This window comes from Triturus cristatus, chromosome 12 (assembly GCF_964204655.1).
Source record: "Triturus cristatus chromosome 12, aTriCri1.1, whole genome shotgun sequence".
NCBI lineage: Eukaryota > Metazoa > Chordata > Amphibia > Caudata > Salamandridae > Triturus > Triturus cristatus.
The window spans coordinates 222691001-222714983 of record NC_140595.1 but is presented as its reverse complement, the minus strand read 5'-3'; the positions used below and the strand labels follow the sequence as shown (position 1 = coordinate 222714983).

At 44.6% G+C, this 23983-nt stretch overlaps 1 protein-coding gene across 1 annotated transcript in view; it reads left to right on the top strand.

Moving 5' to 3' along the window:
* Positions 1–23983, top strand: part of FA2H (fatty acid 2-hydroxylase) — a 756208-nt gene that overhangs the window by 689739 nt on the left and 42486 nt on the right. The window contains exon 6 of the mRNA XM_085637797.1: positions 13622–13874. Within this exon, the coding sequence (XP_085493923.1) occupies positions 13622–13874 (253 nt within the window). The remainder of the gene's footprint in view (positions 1–13621; positions 13875–23983) is intronic.

Here is a 23983-nt window from a genome sequence, read left to right as displayed (position 1 = left end):
CCTCCTGGCGCGTCCAGCATCCGGTACGGTGCGCATGCCCCCAAGAATGCTGGGAAATGGAGTCCGCTCCGCTTCACTTGCGGCTCCCTATCGGCAGAGAAAAAACGGGTCCTGGCACTGAGGACGACAACAAGTAAATCCAAAAAGAGCTAGCAAAAGTCAGTGTGGCAATGGGAAGGCAACTTTAGGAAAGAACAGTGTACATGTATATTGGCACTATTTCCTACAGGTCTAACTCGGGCACATGACACAGGCAGATGTCTGTGATAAACCCACACTTGGTTTATTCGTGGTGCTTGGAGCAGGACAACGACTTCAAGGCCTGCAAGGACTGCTGTGCCATGAACCCAAAGACACAGAGGAAACATTTGCTGAAGCCTCACAGGCAGTCCATAGCATTGGGCAAATGGGTCCCTCAAATTGTCCAGAGAGGCTAATCCATCCCCTCTCCTTGATTGTTCAAAAAAATACTAAGGCCAAAAGAGGCTGTGTCCATCTCGCTTTCATGGACCTTACATGCGATTTCGATACCCTGGACCAACCAAAATTATGGTCAATAAAACTTTAGTTAGGTATCGACAGTACAATTAATTCCTAGATTACTAGGCTCCATGCACATACCACAGCCAGAGTCCGGTATAATCGGAGCAGGGAACTTTCCTAGGATTTTCCATCAACCACTGGAGTTAGACAGGGCTGTATCCTGGCACCCTTTCTCTTTTTGATTTATATCATCTCTCTGGGAGAGCACCTGATAAAGGCTGGGAAAGACATCCCAATGGTCAACTCTCGAAAACTCCCTATGTTACTCTATGCAGATGATGCTGTTCTTATTGTTCGATCAGCTAATGGCCTCCAGTATCTACTAGATGCTTTTAACAGTTTTATAAATAGCTTGGGACTAAAGACAAATCACACTAAGTTATGTGTCATGAAATGCAGTCCCACACTATCCAAGACCAAAGCATTCCTACTTAGTGGTGAAGAAATTCCGAAAACCGCTCATATTACATGTCTGGGAATCCTGGTTGATGTAGACTTAATTTGGAAATGTTTATTAAATGTCAGAGGTATGCAGTTCCAGAGAGCAATCGATGGATGCAGTTTTTAGATTTTCAGAAAGGCTGGGACACGAGCCAACTAGAGAAATGCTCTGTATTTTTTAAAGTAAATGTTTGTCTAGGCATATGGGGGCATAATAACTGCAAACCCTTACAACTTGTGGGAAACAAGTTTATAAGAAGGCTGCTGGCTCTCCCACACTCCACTTCGACGATTTTCTGCCACAAAGAGGTTCGACTAGGCAATATAGACGATCATGTTAAGCTACAACTCCTTTAATTATGACACAGAATCTAGAAAAAAAGAAGCCCAGTTATGCAGAACATTTTTAGAAGATTATATGAATGTGAACAACTGCTTAGACATCCCTTGGCTTAAATAGTTGAAAACAAGTTTTGAAAGGCTTGATGCTCCAACACTGTATTGGAAACAGGATTGCTTAATGACTATTCCTCTAACCCAAACTAAAGCACTTTTTAATCAATATACACAAATGGCACGGTTAGAGACCTGAGGTGATGGGATAGAAAACATTCCCAGGGAATTTGTTGCCTGCCCCCCACTTTATATGCAGATGACTGGAAATGAGAGGCAGAAGTTTCTATTGACAAGGTTTCATCTCCAAGCCATACATTTTTTGTTAGCCTTCCTTGTGAAAGACACATGATTTCCGTCTCTCCCCCTCTGTCACTGCAAAACCCCAGCAGAACATTGCTCCATGCACTTTTTTCTCTTTTGTACATTTTATATTGCACAAAGAAAGCGGTTCTTTTGCCCAGTATTACGAACATCAGATACTAGGGGTGGGGGTCATTATGATAGCGTTTGGATCGCCACCGCCCGCTAAAATCTACTGCCCGCATGACTTTCCCCCGCCACATTACGATGGCGGAGGGGGAGCCCAGCGGACGGGAATACCGTTCGCCGGTTTTCTGCCAGTAGGCAATCTGCCCGATTGCCTAACGGGCGGAAAAGCCCAGGAATATGGCGGCGGTGCCTTGCAGGCACCGCCATCCATATTATCATCATGGCGGAGAACTGCATTTCCATGGCGGAGACTCCGCCATGGAAAGGCAGGAGGTTTTGTCTTTGGGGGCCCGTTGCGGGCCCCCAGGGTGTTTGGGGGGTGTGGGGGGTGCACCTATGGTACCCCCCTGCATTTGCATGCAGAAGGTGGCAGGCACCGCGCAGTGCCTGTCACGTTGTGCATTCAAATGCACAACATGCATTTTACACATTGCGGTGGGTGCTGCTTGCAGCACCGCCCGCCGCAATGTTTAAAATACGGGATGGGCCCGTCATTCTGACGGGCGCTTCCTAATGCCACTTGCGGGACCGCCGTGACAATGGCCGGCGGTCCCGTTTCCAGATACGGTGCCGCCCGCCATTGTAATAGGCCCCTTGGTCTCATGTAGCTGCTTTTTAGGGATTTTAACAAAACTATTCTTCCTTTTATTGTATGTTATACTAAATCTTTTTTTCCGCTTTGACTTTTCTGGCTCAGTAGAGCCGAATAAAGTATTTTGATTAGCTGATAATGAAATATGCAAATATTATATGGCTGTTCATTCTGTGAGTACAAGTGCAGGTTACTTATTACCCTCTGTGTATTGGCCTCATAGGCATCAGACCAATTTACTTTTCTGTTAAGTTATTTAAACTGATTTTATTGGCCACCTTTCTTTGCTGTGTAAAGCACATACTGGTTTATCACATAGAGGTGCAAGAGAGAAAAAAACCATAGGGTATGTCCTCCCACCATCAATCAATCAATACCAAACAATATCCAATTTTATAGTGTTCTCTGCTAAACCTTCACAAATCCACAACCTTAATTGTTTATTGTGTAGACCCTCACGCACCCTATTGGTATCGTGCTTCATCACCGGGTCTCATTAGGGTCCCCAAGAAACAGGATGGGCTCAACCATATTCCAGAAAGCACTTTTGATAATTTCGAGTTGGGGACTTTGGGGGTTGTTAGAAAAGGGTGTCTCTAGTTGGCAGAGGTAGGTACCTTTGTCCAAATAGGGACTCTTGCTTTTAGTCAGGGTAAGGGGGATACACTTCCAAAATAACCCCTGCTCACCCCCTTGGTAGCTTGGCAGGAGCAGACAGGCGTATCTCAGAGGCAGTGTGTAAAACATTTGTGAACACATAGAGTAAAAAAGTGAAAACACTACAAATGGACACCACATCAATTTAGAAAAAAAAGTAATCTTTATCTAAACCTAAACAAGACCAAACGACAAAATCCACAATACAGTATTAAAAATAAGACTTTCAAAGGGTAGAAATAGTTCCGTTCAATGCAAGTTGTAAATGCAACACTTTTCTCAAAAGTACCTTAGATGCTTCACCAAAACAAACAAAATGGCCGCAGGGAAGGTGAGGCGTCGGTTCCTTACACGAAGGGAAGGTGATGCGTTGGCCTAGTGCTTTGGGACAGGTGATGCGTAGGTTCCTTACCAGAGAGGAGGTGCTGTGTCGTTTTCTTTACTGCGTGAGGAGGTGATGTGTCTGTTTCTTACTCCGTCCCCCAACGATGCGACAGTCTTGGCGCTTCGATGTGATGCGTCGATCCAGTACGATGCGTGTCTTTGTGCGGCCGCACAGCAGGCTTGCGTCAGGATGAGTGCAGTGATCTCGGACTTCGGCGATCGTTGCACCCGATGCGTCGTGGGCGATTTCTCATGCCAAGGCATGCGCTGCGACGGTTTCTTCAGCGATGCGTCGGAAAACAGGTGCGGATGCGACACGCTTCTTCAGTGTTGCGTAGATTTTCCAGCTCTCAGTGACAAACAGTCTCTAGAGGTCCTAAACAGCAGCAGGCACCTCTTTGCAGGTTGGAATTCCCAGCGTGAAAATTCAGGGGAGCTGGTGGTGAAGTCTCTGTGTCCCTGAGACTTCAGAACAGGAGGCAAGCTCAGTTTCAAGCCCTTGGAGATCTTCCACAAGATGACAAAGCAAACAGCAAAGTCCTTTTCTCCTTTCCATGGCAGCAAGCAGCCACTTCGGGCCGACCCCAGACAGCAAACAGCACAGGGGCAGCATTCCTCCTCAGCTTATCCAGCTCTTCTCCTTGGCAAAGGTTTCCTCTTGATTTCCCAAGAGTGATCTAAAAGTCTGGGCTCTGGACCCCTCTTTTTATACACCAAAACCCTTTGTTCTCTGAAGGCAGAGAGTGTCTGTACCCAGCCAAAACCAGTTCGATGGGGCACTTTGCAAGTGCACAACAACCTCCTTTGTCAGTGTGAGCCCTGGCTTCAGACACACCACAGGGGGACGGAGCCGTCATTGTGGAAGGCAGGCACCGCCCTATTCAGGTCTATTCAGCCCTATCCCACCACTCCAAATGTAGACCAAGCCCTCTTCAGCCCAGCCCTGACTAATCAGACTTCTGGAGCCACTGCTCTCCTCCAGCCCCTGTCATCCAAAAGCCAGACATGCAATACACAAACCTAGCAGAGGCACACTGGATGGTTAGGCAAGAAAATACCTACTTTCTAAAAGTGGTATTTTCAAACACAGAATGTAAAAATCACCCTCACTAAAAGATGCATCTTAACATTTTAAGTTCAGGCATACTAAACTTTATTTTCCTATCTTGTTCCCAGGGTCAGTTATGTTTATAAGATGTTATAAACTAACTCCCCATTCTGGCCTATGGGAACAGATAGCCTTGCAATAGTAAAAAATGAAATTGGCAGTATTTCACTATCAGGCCATGCCCCACACATCAGGGCATGTCCTACCCTTTACATACAATGCACCCTGCCCACAGGGGTACCTTGGGCCTACCTTAGGGGTGACTAACATACAGAAAAGGGAAGGTTTGGGGACTGGCAAGTGTGTTCACTTGCCAAGTTGACATGGCAGTCCCAGACTGCACACAGGCTCTGCAATGGCAGGCCTGAGCCACATTTTGCAAGCTGCTTCTGTGGGTGGCACAATCAGTGCTGCAATCCCACCAGCAGCATTTGATTTACAGGCCCTGGGCACACACAGTGCACTGTACTAGGGTCTGACAAGTAAATCAATTAAGCCAATCATGGAATCACTCATCCATAACAACATTTTACAAAGGGAGTACTTGCACATTTGCACTTAAGATCAGTGGCAAAGTGCCCAAAGCATCTAGACCAGCATAAATGGAGTCCATCATACAGCAAAACACAGGAAGTAGAGGCAAAAAATAGATGGGACACCCACGCCAAAGGTGCCAGTTCTAACAGGGGTCATTACGATAGCGGTGAAACTGCCACCGGCAGTCAGCCGGTGGCAGATTCACCGCCACCGTGTGGCCATTCTACACCCACCGGATTAGGATGGCTGGTGGTTTGCTAGCAGACGGGAAGTCCGTCTGCCACGGGTCCGACACAGGCAATCGTTACGATTACCTGTCGGACCCGGAGAGCATACCTAGAATGGTGAAGGTGCCTAGCAGGAACCGTCCGCCACATTAGGATACTTCATCCCCGTCAGCCTTGAATGGAGGTTCACCCACCATTCAAAGGCTGGCCGAGATTGACTTCGGGGGCCCCCCTTAAGCAGGGGAACTTTCTCTCTGCACTTAATTTCCCTGAACCATGTGGCAGGCACCGCATGGTGCCTGCCACATAGTGCAGGGAAATGCAAAACCTTCATTTTTACCATTGCGGCGGGTGCTGTAGCCTGCAGCACCCGCCGCAATATTAAACATGCCCAATGCAACCGCCACCGTGGCGGTCACATTGTAATACCATGAGCAGGACCGCTGCCATATAGGCGGCCGGTCTCAATTCCCATGCCAATGGCGGACGGCCTTAAGTCCGTCCGCCATTGCAAAGAGCCCTTTTGTAATCAAATACCTCGGAACACCTAGGTATCCCTTTATTTTTGGTGTTTCTTTTATGATTGAAGGTATTCAGTCAAAATATCGAGTTGGAAATGTCGACTTACACTAATATTGAGTTTCAAATATCGTGACACAGAAATATCAACAGCAAGAATATTGTGGTCAAGAATATCGAATTTAAGGTAAGAAATATCGATTTTTAAAAATATAGAAGTCAATAATATAATTTGCAAAAATATAGTTGTTTAAAATACCGTTTTGTTTTTATTAGTATGATGTATTTTAGTATATATTTTAAATATATTGGATGTAATGTTTTGTATAAGTATTGTTTATGAATTTTAATTATGTGTTACATTTTTAGTAGTTAATAATTTTATTTAAATTAAATATCCAGTTATTTTGTTCCGTAGCAGGTTGTGGGGGTATAGGGGAATAGTGTGGAAAGTTATTTAATGAGGATAAATTAATTAATACTTATTATTAATTCATCTTTATTTAATTGAAATTTTATCATGGTAATTTTGGTAAATGTTAGATGCGGGTTGTGGGGTTTATAGGGGTAATTTTGAACTGCCTGGAATGAGAATAGTAAATTTTACCCCTCCCCATTCCAACACTTTCCCTATTGATGCACTGACTAAAATGGAAATAGTAAATTCTATCCCTCCGCTATCCAACACTTTCCCTACTGTTGCACTCACTGGAGTGGGAATAGTAATTTTTACCCCTCCGCTATCCAATCGTTTCCCTACTGTTGCACTCATTGGAGTGGGAATAGTGATTTTTAGCCCTCCGGTATCCAACACTTTCCCTACTGTTGCACTGCCCAGAGTGGGAATAGTACATTTTATCCATCCGCTATCCAACACTTTCCCTTTTATTTAACTCACTGGAGTGGGAATAGTAATTTTCCCCCTCGGCTATCCCACACTTTCCCTACTGTTGCACTCATTGGAGTGGGATTACTTTCCCTAATGTTGCACTCAACTGAACTGGGAATAGTAATTTTTACCCCTCCGCTATCCAACACTTTCCCTACTTTAGCACTCATTGGATTTGGAATAGTCATTTTTCCCCCTCCGCTATCCAACAGTTTTCCCTACTTTTGCACTGACTTGAGTGGGAATAGTAAATTTTATCCTTTTTCTATCCAACACTTTCCCTACTGTTGCACTGACTGGAGTGGGAATATTAAATTTGATCCCTCCCCTATTCAACATTTTCCCTACTGTTGCACTCAGTGGAGTGGGAATAGTCATTCTTACCCCACCGCTATTCAACACTTTCCCTACTGTTGCACTGACTGGAGTGGGAAATTTAAGTTTAAAGCTTTTTAAATAGTTTAATGTTTTAATTTATAGTAAAATGATTTTTAAAAATAGATTTTAGGTTATTGGTGTATATATATATATATTTATTTGTTAAATATTTATATAATTATAAAATACATTACAATTATTAGTTTAATTGTTTTAAAGTACATATATATATATATTAATTATTATATATGTGTGATTAACTTTTTTAAATTAAGTTTATTTGTTATATTTGTTAGAATGTATATTGAGTGTAATTTCTTTTTTTAAATACATTTTATTCTTTAATATATTTACAATGTATTAATTTATTTTATATATATATATATATATATATTTATATAAAAAACAATATTTTGGACAACTATATTTATGACATCGATATTTTGGTCACAATATTTTTGTATGGGGATATTTTGAGTGTCTATATTTTGTCAGTGTACCATGATTAAAAACCATAAAAGGAGTGCTTATGGATATTGTGGTGTTACACCCTACTTAAAAGTAGACAACTTTCAGCCCACAGCGATAAAGGCTATAGGGTCCAGGGCTTTCATCCAAGAGCCCTCTTCTCTTTCCAAGTTGTCAGGCAAGTCCAAATAAAAAAAGAAACCTAAGAAGTCGAAGCATGACTCTTCTGTTTCCGCCATTCTTGTCATGAAAAATCCTGTGGGCATCTAGATGTCTCTCGATCTTGGTCCTGCTCTCCTACTGTGTAACCAACCCTACAGCTTATTTTGATCCAACCCAAATTCCAAGGTCCATCAGTGATACCGCAACAAGTTAAAGCCTTCAAAGAGGCCATGTTGTGCATCTTTGGCACTCTTCCTGCTTTTTCTGGTCTGCTGAGGCCTCCAGTCAGACTGACCTTGGTTGATTCATCCTTGATGGCATTTGTGCCTCTTGACCCGCTATGAGGTCTGCCCCATCTCTGGCGCTGACGCTCAACCTGACTGCGAACTCAGCGCCACTATTTTTGCTGCTTACCCATACGTAGACCCCGCCACTAAAGCCAGAGAAAGAACCTATTTTTCTATCGTAATCAGAAACCCATAACACTCCACGTTGCTTTTGGTTCTGATTCTGATCATAGTCACCATGACGATGTAGCTTATGCGGATGAAGCATCCCACTATTATGAGGAGGATAATCTGTTTATGAACCTTCAAGAAGCTAGTGGGTTAAACACAGCCCTGGATACTGGAATGAATTCTCCCTCCAGCCACTTCAGAGGAATCAGCTGTGTTTGTTGTGGTAGTAGGGAGGGCTGCTGAAGTTTGACAGCTCCAACTTCCATCTGTTGAATTCAGGACCAATGTTCAGATGGGAGTCATGCAATCTGGACAGACTTCAACACAACCTCTTCTTCATTTTAATGAAGCCCTGCCGGACACCTAAATGGGCACTTGGGCCAAGCCTTGCTCTTGCCCACTAGTTAACAGAGAGATTGCCAGATGGCACAGACCTGCTCATGTTACCTGCCCTTTCTTGTGCAACACCCAACATGGAATTCTGGTGGTCCAGGTATTGACAAGCAGACTCAACCCAAATGCCTTTTCTACTACTCCTCCTGATAGGGAAGGAAAACATGGAGAAATTTGAAAAGAGAATGATCTCCTCTGCTAGCCCTACCCTCCACTAGAGAATGCTAATTTCCTCCTGGGACACTCTGCGGGAGTCTCCCTAGTAGTTCTGCCCCTTTTGAGGCTTCAGAAGAGGTTTGGCGCAAAGACAATGCCATGGTCCATCTCCACAACAACAGACCCTCTCAGTCCTTTTGAGTCCGGGGTTGAGGGTCTGGCAGACAATGTTTAGGTCATCAGGTGCAACACTCTTCTACCCCTCCTGCCACCACCACTAAACCACGTTAGCTTGTCCTATGTGGCATATGGCTTTCCCGTCAGATAGCATGATAAGATATTACCACCACAGGCGGCAGTGCTCAACATTCCACATATGGGTGCTACAGATAGTCCAGCAAGGATATGCCCTACCATTCCTTTCCACCCTGCCTCATATTCCACCTACATCAGAGCACCTGTTAGAAGACAATTTTGTTCATCTAGCAGCAGGAAGCCCAGATTATTTTGTACAACGGAGCCATTGAGGGGGTCCTTGCATCAGAAATCGAAACTGGGTGTTACTCCCCTTATTTCCTGGTTTTGAAGAAAGATTGGGCCTTCGTCCTATTTTAGATATTCGTCCCTTCAATTTCTTCCTGAAAAAAGACAAATTCAGGATGCTTACATTGGCCCAAAGTCTGTCTTCCTGGGATCCAGGAGACTGGATGGTAGAGCTGTACCTGCAGGATGCCTATTTTCACATTTCCCTCCAGTAGTACCATAGGTGTTACATGTAGTTTAAGGAGCATTTTCAGTTCTCTGTGCTCCCCTTTAGCCTTACCGGTACCCCTCAGGTGTTCACAAAAGTGATGGCGGTGTTGCAGCTCACCGTCGGAGGTTGGGGATACCAGTCTTCCCCCACCTCAAAAACTGACTGTTGAAAGCATGGTGACCACAGTCAGTCACAGACCACCTCCAGATGACAACAAACCTCTTAACTTCTTTGTTTTCAATCAACATGCCAAAGTGCAGACTCTCCCGTTCATCAGAGGTATCCTCTGGTTCAAATAGTCCAGGACATTCGGGCTATTATCCCAATGTTTCAGCCTTAGTCATGGGTCTCAGTGAAAGTGGCTCTGTGACTTCTTGGCCATTTGGCCTCCTGCATCCTATTGGTTGACTTCATAAGATGGCACATGTGGGCTCTGCAGTGGGACCTGAAATCTTAGTGGGCTCAACATCAAGGGGACCTATCAGTTCCAACTAGGACTTGAAGGAGACTTCAAAAAACCTGCAGTGGCGGCAGCTCGACCTCAATTGGACCGGCAGCAGGCCCCTCTCCTAACTCCACCCAGCTGGTGGGGGTGACTAACACAACATTCTTGAGCTTGAGGAGGTCATCTGGGAGAGGTAGAAATCAGAGGACTTTGGTCTCCGGCAGAGACATACCTACACATCAGTTTGTGGGGGCTGCAAGCCATTTGCTTGGTGTTGAAGGGATTCCCATTTCCCATTGAAGGGAGGCTTGTTCAGATCCACACAGACAGCACCACCACCATGTGATACTGCTACAAGCAGGGCGGATTGTGGTCTTCAGTTCTGTGTGATGAGGACTTGCAACCTTGGAACTGACTGAATTGACAGTGCCCTCACTGGTCATGGACAACCTGGCACGATCTCTAAATGCCAGGGTAGACAAACTCAGTCAGCAACGCCTCATGGCTCGTGAATGGCAGCTGCATCCGGAGGTGGCGCAGGGCATGTTACAGGAATGGAAGAGTCCTGGCTAGATCTCTTTGCCACCACAGTGAACACGCAGTGTCAATAATTGTTCGCATTTGAGTTTCCAAGAAGGCTCTCTCTTGGAGACACTTTCCTATTGGAGTTGGGCTTAGGATTCCTGTTTGCCTTCCTGCCACTTTCTCTCCTGCCCAAGTTCAGAAGTAGACTAGGAATGACTGTGTCCACGTCATCCCAGTGGCTGCTGATTTGGTCAGGCGTGTGTGGTACCCAGAAATATTGGGCATGAGCATCTGTCACCTGATCAGCCTACACCAGCAGGGCAGGAGCTTGCTCCCCGGTCTGCTCAACCAATGTCTCCATGCATCAAGATTAAGCGGCGACTGTTGTCTTCCATTTGCAGTAGTGAATGTTATTCTAGCCACAAAGTGCCCATCTACAAAGTCTGTTTATGTTGGACATTAGGATAAGTTTGTGGCCTGGTGCAATTCTTGTCACACAGACCCACAATAAGCAATGTTGTTTAATGTTCTACTTTTTGTGCTGTCTTTCGCCCAGCAAGGTTTTGCTGTTGGCACAGTTAAATATTACTTGTCAGCCCTTTCAACCTTTTCTGTTTACCAGACCAGACATCCTAGTTTAAGTCACTGGTTGTGATGCGTTTCCTTAAAGTTTTGGCCCACGTTTCTACTCAAGAATTTTGTAATGCTGCAGTGGAACCCTAATTTGGTCCTCGTTTTCCTGATGTGTACTCCATTCAAGTCTATGCAGAGCTGCACTTGGAGACTTTTGACCCTCAAAACAGTCTTCCTCACAGTTATAACCTCAGCTTGTCACGTGAATGAGATACAAGTTCTGTCTGTTCACTTTCTATATATCACCTTCTTGCCAGACAGACTGGTGTTGCGTACTAGAGTGGCATGTTTTTTTAAAGTTGTGACAGCCTTTCAAGTTAGATAATATCTTCTTGCATTTTTTCTCCACATTACCTCTCTCAAGAAGAGAGACTCTACAGTTTGGACCCTAAAAGAGATTTGAACTTTTATAACGATCATACAAAGGACCACTGGGTTGACGATTGTGGGATTCGAGGAGCAAAAAAGGGTAAGGCAGTGCAGAAAAGAACCATAGCAAGGTAGATAGTTCTCTGTAGGAAGATCTGTTACGCGTTGGCTAAGAATTAGCCCGCAGTAGGACTGAAGGCTCATCCGACAAGAGCCAAGGTTCCAATCACTGTATTTGAACACAGAGGGGCTGATTACGATGTGAGTCTGAAAGGCTTTCCGACTCACATCGTAGGTTTCACTTTCGCCCGCCGCATTACAATGCCGGTGGCCGAAAGTAAAACCACCCAGTCATTCCGGCTGGATTCCGACGGGCTCAAGGAGCCCTTTGGCCAGTTGGAACAGGCACGTAATCCCTTAATTACTATGTTTCTGCTGTCGGGATTATGATGTCGGTTTCACACAGGCTTTCCATGTTGGACTTTCTGACATGGAAAGCCTGTCGTAAAGTGACTACAGGGGCCCTAACAGGGCCCCCAAAGTGCCCTCTGTGGCCTACAGTTGGGGGCCAACCCCTCGTTAATCCCTGCACCATGTGGTGCCTGCCATGCGGTGCAGTGATTAACAGAAACTTCAGTTTCTCTATGGGAGCTTGTGCTACGGCCAGTTTACAGGCCGCAGCACCAGCTCCCATAGAGAATTGGGAGTATGCGACCACACCATGTGCAGTCACATTGTAATAGCGGTGTCGGGACCGCCGACCGGAGTTGGTTTGTCCCGAGACCGCAACGGTGTCGGGCAGAGGTAAGTCCACCTGACATCGTAATTAGGCCCAGAGTGTCTGTTTTGGATATCTGTCAGGTCATGATGTCGGCAACAATCCATATATTCACAAACCACTAATGCCTTGATAGCCACGTCCGGCAGGAGGGGCACTTTGCCCATTCTGTCCTGTAGGATAATCTGATCTGCACCACTCCACAGACCTACTACCTCAGGAGGTACTACAATTTTTGCATAAGGGTATCCATTAGAAGCACAAGTTACTAATCTTCGGTAATGCTCTTTCTGGTGGTTACTCTATCTAACTGTAGATTTCTCACCGACTCACTCCTCCCCATCCGGTGGAATGGATTCCTTTCATCATCCATAAAAAGATTCCAAAATAGAGATCTGCACACTGTCTGAACCAATCAGTTAATAAGATCCATTCCCGACCCAGTGCAGAGAGCCAATGTGATCTGCCATGTGACAGTAGAAATAACCATTCAGCTCATTGACACCAAAAACAGCCAAACGAGCTAAACTAGGAGCATAGGAGGCCTCCGTAGAAGCATTAACTATAAAGTCAGATAAAAGGCCCCCATGTTAATGAAGCCATTTTACTAACCATAAACCAATTGAGAAACATATGTGTTGCTGGAGACTGATGGGGGACTACCAACCAGGTTTGAGCAAAAAGCAGGGATGGACCTTCTCATCAGGGGATTCAAATGGATAAAGGGCATGAAAGCCGAGGCATAGAACCAATGAGGTCAAACTTGCCCATTAATAGAGCCTTGAAAATTGCTGAGTGTGTTATCATGCCCCCACTGAGGTATATGTTATGTTCTATGAAGTATAATATGGTTAAAGTGTTTACTCCGGAGTGATGCTTCTTGCACTCAGAACTATGTTGTGTATGAATAATAAGTTTGTGTGTGTGTGTGTCTCTGTAGGAACTAAGACATACATGCATTTCTGAGCATTAGCTGTATTCATGATTGGCACACTTGCACACCAAATACCCCTTGAGATAAAGGTAATTGCTGGAAGTGTTCAACAGCAGTCTTGTGTATGTGACAAAGATTTAACCACAAACCAACACTACAGTTTTAGTGTAACATCGCACAACTACTAACTACAACTTCTAAAATTAATGTTCCAGAGCTAGGCCATTGTTCCAGACATAAGACTCTAGAGTGTTGGTCACAAGAGGATCCCGCAAAGTTATGAAAAGAGAGGAACACCTTTGGACAAACATGTCTCTTAAATTCAAGTTGGTTGATGGTGCCTATAACTACTCTGCTCATGATGTGTCTCTTCTGTTTCCTTCCAGTCTCCTTATGATGGCTCAAGGCTGGTCTTTCCGCCAGTGCCAGCATCACTGTTGTTTGGAGCTATTTATGGATTAACACATCTCGTCTTGCCAAATATGATAGCAAAGTCATTACTCTCTGGTATTCTATGTGGCTACATCATCTATGACATGACGCACTACTACTTACACTATGGTGCACCACCAGAGGGAACCTACTTGTACGGACTGAAGGCCTATCACGTCAAACACCACTTTAAGCACCAGAAGTCAGGTATGAGTTGACCAGCAACAGGTTGGGTCGGGTGGGAGGAAAAATGGGGATGAAGATTTGTGTGCGTAAAATGGACAATCAAAAAACAATCCACATGGTAAGCAAGAAGCACACAACATGCCAATAGGAGAAGAACACAGACATTAAAAAACAAGCCTGAACTATAGTGTTTACACTCACACGAGTTGCTAATTGGCATTGTTTACCATATTTAGTTAGGGGCAGATTTATGAATGTATTATGTCACTTTTGTGCAAGCGCCACACAACACTAAAGTCAAATTTCTCAGGTCAGGCAAGGCCACCTTGCGTGGCCCTGCATGGTTTGATAAATCTGGAGTAACGCAACACTGTGCAAATTGCTGCATTGCCTTACTCTGCCCTAGAGAGGTGTTCTATAGCTGGGGTGTCGGAGTTCCCACCCAAGAATGCACTCATGGATTTTGGTGCATTCCCAAATGTCCCAACACTGGTAGACCTGGGAATGCATCAACATGCTATGCCTCCCCAGGTGAGGTGTAACAAGGAGAAATATCTTTATTTCTCTTTCAGGGGAATCCTCAATAAATTCGTCAGCCCTAAAAAGTCCTGCACATGCACAGGGACCCCGGACCACTTCCTAAATATTTTATATATACATATATATGTAGCAACCTTCTACGTAGTTCTATATATATATATATATATATATATATTTATTTTTCACTGAAAAAACCATAGGTTTTACAGACGTTATAGTTAGGAATTAGCATTAAAAAAACCTTAGAAATTCACTGAAAAAAACATAGGTTTCAGGGATGTTATAGTTAGTTGGACATTTGACTCATATAAAACCAGAGAAATTCACCTGTTATAGTTAGTTGAGCTAGCTATAACTCGCGCTCCTGCAATGCACTGCTGATGACGTCACATATTACATCACTCATGACATGGTCAGTGACATCACTCATGACATCACTGATGACATTTTAAATGACTTCACTGATGACATCATCCAGTGAATGTGTGTTTCTCTAAAGTTTAAATATTTTTCATATATATCTATGCCAAGGTCTATTCAAGAATAAGTCGATGTAAAAGTGCCTGAATACATTATTTAGTAGATGCATGACTGACTCTATAAGTTACTGAATGCATGGATTAGTGACTAGACTGTGTGAATGTCGCTCTTAGTCTCTCACTTGGTGTGTAAGCAGGTGCATGGCTTGGTGAGTAGCTACATCAGTGTGTATATGTGTTTTTCTTTGATTGTATGAGTATCTCTATGGGGTCTGACTGTCTATGTGGGTGTGTGGGTGGTGTCTGACTGTGCATACATGTCTGAATGGCCGATTCACTGGTTCTATAGATTCAAAGTGCATCTCAGAAGGGCTGTATAGATAGCTGACTGTGTGAACAGGTGTGTTGATTAGTGAATTGATGTCTCAGTTGTATATATGTGAGTAACTATATATGTTTTTACACACTATATGTGAGTGTTGGGGTGTATAATTGACTACGTGAAAGACAGTGATTGCAAGAGTGTCTACATACACGAATGTGTACATGTGTTAATGATTGTATAAGAGAGTAAGTATGTGATAGTATTTATATAAATAAGGAAAGTGATGTGTGTATAAATAAGGCAGGTGTGTATATATCTGCATAGGTGAGTACATGGGTGTATGCTTGATTTTTGGCATGACTGAATAGATGTGTGAGTAACTCTATGGATCAGTAGCACTGTGTAAATGTATATATACGTGTATGAGTGGATATTATACTGATGTAATGATGAGTGACACCATGTATGAGTGACTGTATCAGTGTATATCTGGCTCACAATATATAGATCGGATTCAGTGGATGGATATCTAGTATCTGGTATATGCTTTTCAAAACGGTAGTCTGTATTTTAGAGTGTGTCTATCAAAGGTTATATTACAGTGTGAAGAGGTGTGTCAGACTATCACGTGGATGATGTCATAAGTGATGTCATTTGAGATGTCATCAGTGATGTCATGAGTGATGTCACTGACCATGTCATGAGTGATGTAATATGTGACGTCATCAGCAGTGCAGGCGCGCAATTTATAGTTAGCTCAACTAACTATAACAGGCAAATTTATCTGGTTTTATATGAGTCAAATGTCCAACTAACTATGACGTCCCTGAAACCTATGGTTTTTTCAGTGAATTTCTAAAGTTTTTTAAATGCTAATTCCTAACTATAACGTCTGTAAAACCTATGGTTTTTTCAGTGAATTTCGAAGGTTTTTTAAATGTTTTTTTTTTTTTTTTTTAAAAAACCTTTATTTGTGCATCTTAAAAGAACAAATACGGGCCTACAACCGTCAGGCCGGCCACGATACAATGAAGCACTGATACCCACATTACACCCCCCGTGCGTCAATGGTCAGGATTAACAACGAGTTATGAGTCACATACTGGAGATATCTCTGACACCCGGGGAAGGAGAAGTGAAGGTTAATTTTAAGTTTTTAGATTATTTTATCAAAGAAAAAAGTCAATGAAGGATAAGAACAAAGGAGATTCGAGTCCGCAAGATAGCCTCACCACACGGGAGAGCAGCAACATCAGTAAGAACAACAATGGAAGTAAAAAACTCAGACAGTGAGGCGGTGCAGAAATATAACAGGATAGTCACATGAACAAGTACGCACCCCTCCGGAGCCGCCCCCACTTGATCCACCCCACACCCGGACCCCGAATCGAAGAAAGTAGAGCGCAGAGACATAGAAGAAAAAAGGCCCATAGAACTAATTAAGAACAGAGTATTATCCCCCCACCCTACACCAATGCGGAGGCTACGGCCTACCCCCCCCCCGACATAGTGCCTGTCGCCCAATGAACCCGAAATATAGAGAAGAGAGAAAGTGGGAATAGAGTAAAGAAAATAAGAAAACAGAAAAGAAGGTGGGGAGGAGCCCACGGGACACCAGAGCGCCCCGAACCATCAGCCAGTCCTGGCCCCCACACACTGAGAGCCCACTACTCCAAAAAACGGCATGCGAAGACACCATGGCACCACAGTGTAAGCGAATGGACACAAGTCGCGATGAGTGCGCGCAAAACAGACATACAGTTCCAGTCCCAGGCCAGCCCGTCCATAAACCCTGGCGATAGAAGTCAGTCTAGCCCTGGCCCGATCGCGGGCGTGGGATTAAACCAGCCCCTGCATGAAGGCCCCGTGTCCCGAGCAGACAAAGACAAGATGGCCGCTCGTGAAAGGATGGTGAAGTAGGATCACGAAATGGCCGCCAACCATCGGTTGAGGTCCCTCTTTGCACCACATAAAATCCAAACCTGGCAATTAAGGTACAGGAGTTCCACAAAAAGTAAGCCGTGGACCACCGCGGACGGTTCCTCGACGCCGTTAGGTATCGCTCAACAGGATAGTCCAGCGGACGCGGCGAGGCAGGCAACAATGAGGCAGGCAGCCATGACCAGGGGGACAAAGTGTCCGCAGTTGAGGTGTAGAGCGGTGTACCCTGAGCGCCGGGAGCGCCAGGTGAAGGCATCAGTGTAGCACAGTCATACACCGCCGTTGCGTCCCCGCAAGTGGACAAAAGCACCGGGAGATCCACGCCCTGTAGATGACAAACAGTGCGCTCACGACCCGCAGCCGACAGTATGGGGTCAAGCCGCTCACTCAGCGCTTGCAGGCCAGCGCACATCTGTAGTTGGAAGTCCCGCAGGGCAGCCAGAACGGAGCCGCATGTCGGCAGAGGCTGGGCCCCCACAGCGGCAGCAATCCGGGACGGCACCGTGGGGCTGGTGTCCGTAAGAGGGAGGGCGAAGTGGGCAGCGGGCGAGACCAGAGTAGCACCCCCCAGCCTCGAGCAGGCACTCAGCGCCATGTTTTGCCGCTATACGTTACAATGGCCGAGGGGGGGGGGGAGTCGTGGCAAGGAGTCAATTCCCCTCAGGTCTACGCCGCAACGGGAACGGCCGACAATCGCTTCTCTTCTCGCAGGTTCCCCTCGCCGCTGGCTAGGCAATAGGCGAAGGGGGCAGCAGCATCCCACAGCGCGGTCATCAGAGCGGGGCCGGAGTCACGCCGCACCGGGGCCCACCCCACAGCTCCAGCCCGGCCGGCACAGGGTGCAGAAGGTGTCCGGCCGTCCCTCTCCGGGCTCATCCGGCAGCGATCCGTGGTGCGAGGGGAGATCGGGACCGCGGGGCTCAGGTTAGCGCTCGCTGGTCCGGTAACTGCGGAGCTTCCAGGGGGCCAGCAAAGGCCGTAATGGCGCAGGATTTCAGTGCCGAAGACAAAAGCACCCAGAACTCGGGCATCCGGGCGGGCTGAGACTCCGGGAAAGCGGCAGCACGGTCAGCGCGTCTTCGCACACGTTTCACCTCGAAAATCGGCGAGGATGGGCATCAGGATAGTAGTCCGAGGCCACGGACCGACGGAGCCGGGCGCTCAAGCGTCTGCTCCGGTCGCCATCTTGGCTCCTCCCCGGTTTTTTAAATGTTAATTTCATATTTTAATATTTATAAAACCTATATTTTTTCAAATTGTTTTTTAATATTTTGCAACTCTATCATTCTTTTTTTAAACTTTACAAATGATGTACTCTTTTATATCTTCCCACAAAATATGTATATATATTTATTTTTTTTGGAGAAAACTACAGCCCCGTACCGATAGTCTACCAAGCTCAATCAACACGCGAATCCTATCCACCACATTTAAATGATGCGCATTACGTATCCGACGGGTTTGTGGTACCGCGTCCCGTGTAACAACATGTACATATGAGGTCGCGCCAGCTGCTACTTTGGTATGCGATGGGTACGCACTACCAAGCCGCGCGTTATGTCATGTACGTATAGGGTCGCGCCCGCTGCGTGTTCCATATGCAACGAGTGCACGCTGCCACGCCCTGTGTTACATCATAGACGTACGATGTCGTGCCGCATACGCCATTTCCTCATCTTTTTGTCGCAAAACTATATCTAAAAAACTTTAAATTGTATATAAGAGCAAGCAATAATTAAAAATATTTTAAACAGTTATATATTTCTAACTCTAATAGATTATAATAAATGTATTTTCTCAAAATTACATCAGGTGCGGTCTCATTACGCACTGGCTGCGCGATTGCCATGTAACCCTAAAAAAATTGTATTTCATTAGTTCATAACATTTCCCATTGTAACAGTTCGAAAACGCCACCCATTTTAGTCAATATCTGTACTTCATTTCATGAGACACGCCTCTTCTGCTTGGAGAGCTTTGTTCAAAACTTTTTGCAATATACACATATCTTACACTACACACAACATGCAACCATCATTTTCATCAATATTCATGCTCTGTAAAGTAGCCTTCCACCTATGATACCCATACACCTAAAAGTTACATTACCGATATTTTCTCCAATACCACAGGTAATATGGTTCAATACGCTGTCCACAACACAACGTAATATAGTACAGCTCAGAGACAGTATCATGCATAGATAATGAACACACGGACACAGATAGATAGTGGAAGTGGATACGGGCACGTACGCTCGACTCCTTTTTATTACCATGGTGACATATCCAGTGACGTCTGTGCTCGATGTGTGTGCGGTAAGTCTAAACCAGCCTTCAGACAATGGTTGCTGCTAGCATCAACTACAACAGTAATCATTGGATCACACACAGAGAATTAATATTAAAAGAATCAATAATTTATGCTGCACTAAGGTAGGGACAGTAGATGTGAAATAATACCGAAATAATTCCATCGTAAAAGAACAACAACTTGTGGTGTACTGACACACAATCAATAGATCTGAAATAATACACAAAATGATTATATCATAAACGCTCCATCAGTTCTAGTGCACTCACATAACGACATCAAAAGCATTCAGCATGTGCACAGCCACCGATAATGCGTCCTGTAGACAGGCCGTACTAGGAGCAATATCGGTTGCCATCAACACTGCATCATCTGCAATACCGACTCAATCTGAATTATGAACACTGCTGTCTGCAGTGTAGGCCATAGAGAGCGGTCACAAAGGACCCACAGATACGTAAAGTGACTTCACCTACCCAGTTTGTCATCAGTGAAGCAACAAAAAATGTCTGCAAAGCCTGCAATGATACATATGCATGGTGCAGACAGTACACACTGGAGCAATGTCTTTTCCTACAGGACTGCATCATCTATAATACCGACTCAATGTCAAATGTGGACACTGAAGTCTGCAGTATAGGCCAGAGAGAGAGGTCAGCAAGGGCCCACAGCCACATGGCATTGACTTGACCTCTACAGTTTGCAATACGCGAAGCAAAAAAAACTTGTGTAGAGCCCGCAATGATGCGTATGAGTAGTGCAGACAGAGCACACTGGAGCAATGTCTTATCCTACAGGACTGCATCATCTACAATACCGACTCAATGTTAAATGTGAACACTGAAGTCTGCAGTTTAGGCCAGAGAGAGTTCAGCAAGTGCCCACAGTCACGTAGCATTGACTTGAGCTCTACAGTTTGCAATACACGAAGCAAACAAAACGTGTGCGGAGCCTGCAATGATGCGTATGAGTGGTGCAGACAGAGCACACTACAGCAATCTCTTCTCTTACAGGTCTGCATCATTTACAATAGCAAGTCGATCTGAATTGTGAACACTGTCTGCATTGTTAATTAAAAGCAGTACTCACACACACAACCATCAATACTTTTTCTCACTCCCTCTTTACAAAATAAAACAACATAAATTACAGAGAACTCACTCTACAATGAATAAATCAAAACAATTCGAATTGGGATTTCATCTCTCCACAGTCTACACTATTCACTGTTCCTTTGGACTTCCAAGATAAATTTGGTCATTTTACTAAACCTATAACTGATATAAAAAAAACATCTTGAAGCAAGTATACTAAAACAATATTGTGTATGTTTCAATAGGCGTTCTAATTACTTAACCCCTTCGCTGCTAGGCCTTTTCCCCTCCTGTGCTAAGCCTTTTTTGGGCTATTTGGGGTAGTGCGCGCTTAGGCCTCTGTAACTTTTTGACCACATTAGGTATCCACGCCAAATTTGCGTCCTTTTCTTCCAACATCTTGGGGATTCTAAAGGTACCCAGGGTTTGTGGATTCTCCTAGAGGGTTCCCAGAAATTAGTCAAAATACAGCAAATTTTTTTTATTTTTGTGAAAAATGGGAAAAACGGGCTGCAAATGAAAGCTTCTGGGTTTTTCTCTGCAAATGGTATCAAAAAAGGGTTTGTGGGGCTGAAATCACCATTTCTCCAGCTTTTAGGGAATGACAGAATTTTGTTAGAAAACCAACATTTTTTACACAGTTTTGGCATTTTTCTGGGACATACCCTATTTTTGCTATTTTTTGTGCTTTCAACCTCCTTCCAGTTAACGGTAGAAATGGGTACAAAAACAATAATGGATCCTGGAAAGCTATACATTTTTGAAAAGTAGACAAAATTCTGAATTCAGCAAGGGGTCATTTGTGTAGATCCATCAAGGTTTCTTTATAGAAATTTACAGGTAAATATAGGAAAAATTAAAAATTTGTTGAAAAAAGCAGCCTTTTGAGTCAACGTTTTCACCTGTAACTTCTTCGAATTATGACATCTCTTTGAAAGCAATGTACCGTTACATCCGGTAGACCTTCCTGGTTGTGGGGACATATAGGACTTGTAGGTTCACCAAGAGCCCAACGAACCCAGAGTAGAAAACTGAGCAGCATTTTGTAATGTTTTTTTTTTTTGGTCCGGGTATATAGCAATTATTGTGGGAAAATGTATACATGGAAAAATCGGTATGAAAGTCACCTATGTATTTCTGAAATGGGAACAAATTACAGAGTTTAGAAACAGTGCATATTTGCACATTTTCGAAATTGGGAATACTCATATTTGCATGACAATTATTGGTCATTTTTCAAAATGACTTTTTTTTTACACAATGTCTTTCATTTGGAAGGGAGAAATGCATCAAAAATCAATAGGTAATAACAGTTGCTTTACAAATTTGAACTACCCTAAGTCTCCCGATAAAAATGGTACCTCACTTGTGTGGGTAGGCATAGTGCCCACGGCAGGAAGTGGCTCAAAACCTAAGGTGAACGCACCACATTTTCACACTGAAAATTTACACTTTATTTGCGAAGAGTCTAGCTGTAGTTTTTGAACCCTAGCCCTGCCGGCACCTAGAGAAACCTAGCAAACCTATACATTTTTGAAAACTAGACACCATGGGGAATCCAGGATGGGGTGACTTGACTGCCTCCCACCATGGTCTGTTACCCAGAATCCCTTGCAAACGTAAAAAATTGACAAAAAAAACACATTTTCCCCACATTTCTGTGATGGAAAGTTCTGGAATCTGCGTGGATCCACAAATTTCCACCCACCCCGCGTTCCCCAAAGTCCTACGAGAAAAATGGTACCTCACTTGTGCGGGTCGGCATAGTGCCCGCGACAGGAAACGGTGCAAAACGCAACGTGGTTTTGCAGTGAAAAATTACCCTTTTTTTGGCAAAGTGACTAGCTGTAGATTTTGAACCCTAGCCCTGCCGGCACCTAGGGAAACCTAGCAAACCTATACATTTTTGAAAACTAGACACCCAGGGCAATCCAGGATGGGGTGACTTGACTGCCTCCCACCATGGTCTGTTACCCAGAATCCCTTGCAAACGTAAAAAATTGACAAAAAAAACACATTTTCCCCACATTTCTGTGATGGAAAGTTCTGGAATCTGCGTGGATCCACAAATTTCCACCCACCCCGCGTTCCCCAAAGTCCTACGAGAAAAATGGTACCTCACTTGTGCGGGTCGGCATAGTGCCCGCGACAGGAAACGGTGCAAAACGCAACGTGGTTTTATAGTGAAAAATTACCCTTTTTTTGGCAAAGTGACTAGCTGTAGATTTTGAACCCTAGCCCTGCCGGCACCTAGGGAAACCTAGCAAACCTATACATTTTTGAAAACTAGACACCCAGGGCAATCCAGGATGGGGTGACTTGACTGCCTCCCACCATGGTCTGTTACCCAGAATCCCTTGCAAACGTAAAAAATTGACAAAAAAAACACATTTTCCCCACATTTCTGTGATGGAAAGTTCTGGAATCTGCGTGGATCCACAAATTTCCACCCACCCCGCGTTCCCCAAAGTCCTACGAGAAAAATGGTACCTCACTTGTGCGGGTCGGCATAGTGCCCGCGACAGGAAACGGCGCAAAACGCAACGTGGTTTTGCAGCGAAAAATGACCCTTTTTTTGGCAAAGTGACTAGCTGTAGATTTTGAACCCTAGCCCTGCCGGCACCTAGGGAAACCTAGCAAACCTATACATTTTTGAAAACTAGACACCCAGGGGAATCCAGGATGGGGTGACTTGACTGCCTCCCACCATGGTCTGTTACCCAGAATCCCTTGCAAACGTAAAAAATTGACAAAAAAAACACATTTTCCCCACATTTCTGTGATGGAAAGTTCTGGAATCTGCGTGGATCCACAAATTTCCACCCACCCCGCGTTCCCCAAAGTCCTACGAGAAAAATGGTACCTCACTTGTGCGGGTCGGCCTAGTGCCCGCGACAGGAAACGGCGCAAAACGCAACGTGGTTTTGCAGTGAAAAATGACCCTTTTTTTGGCAAAGTGACTAGCTGTAGATTTTGAACCCTAGCCCTGCCGGCACCTAGGGAAACCTAGCAAACCTATACATTTTTTAAAACTAGACACCCAGGGGAATCCAGGATGGGGTGACTTGACTGCCTCCCACCATGGTCTGTTACCCAGAATCCCTTGCAAACGTAAAAAATTGACAAAAAAAACACATTTTCCCCACATTTCTGTGATGGAAAGTTCTGGAATCTGCGTGGATCCACAAATTTCCACCCACCCCGCGTTCCCCAAAGTCCTACGAGAAAAATGGTACCTCACTTGTGCGGGTCGGCCTAGTGCCCGCGACAGGAAACGGCGCAAAACGCAACGTGGTTTTGCAGTGAAAAATGACCCTTTTTTTGGCAAAGTGACTAGCTGTAGATTTTGAACCCTAGCCCTGCCGGCACCTAGGGAAACCTAGCAAACCTATACATTTTTGAAAACTAGACACCATGGGGAATCCAGGATGGGGTGAC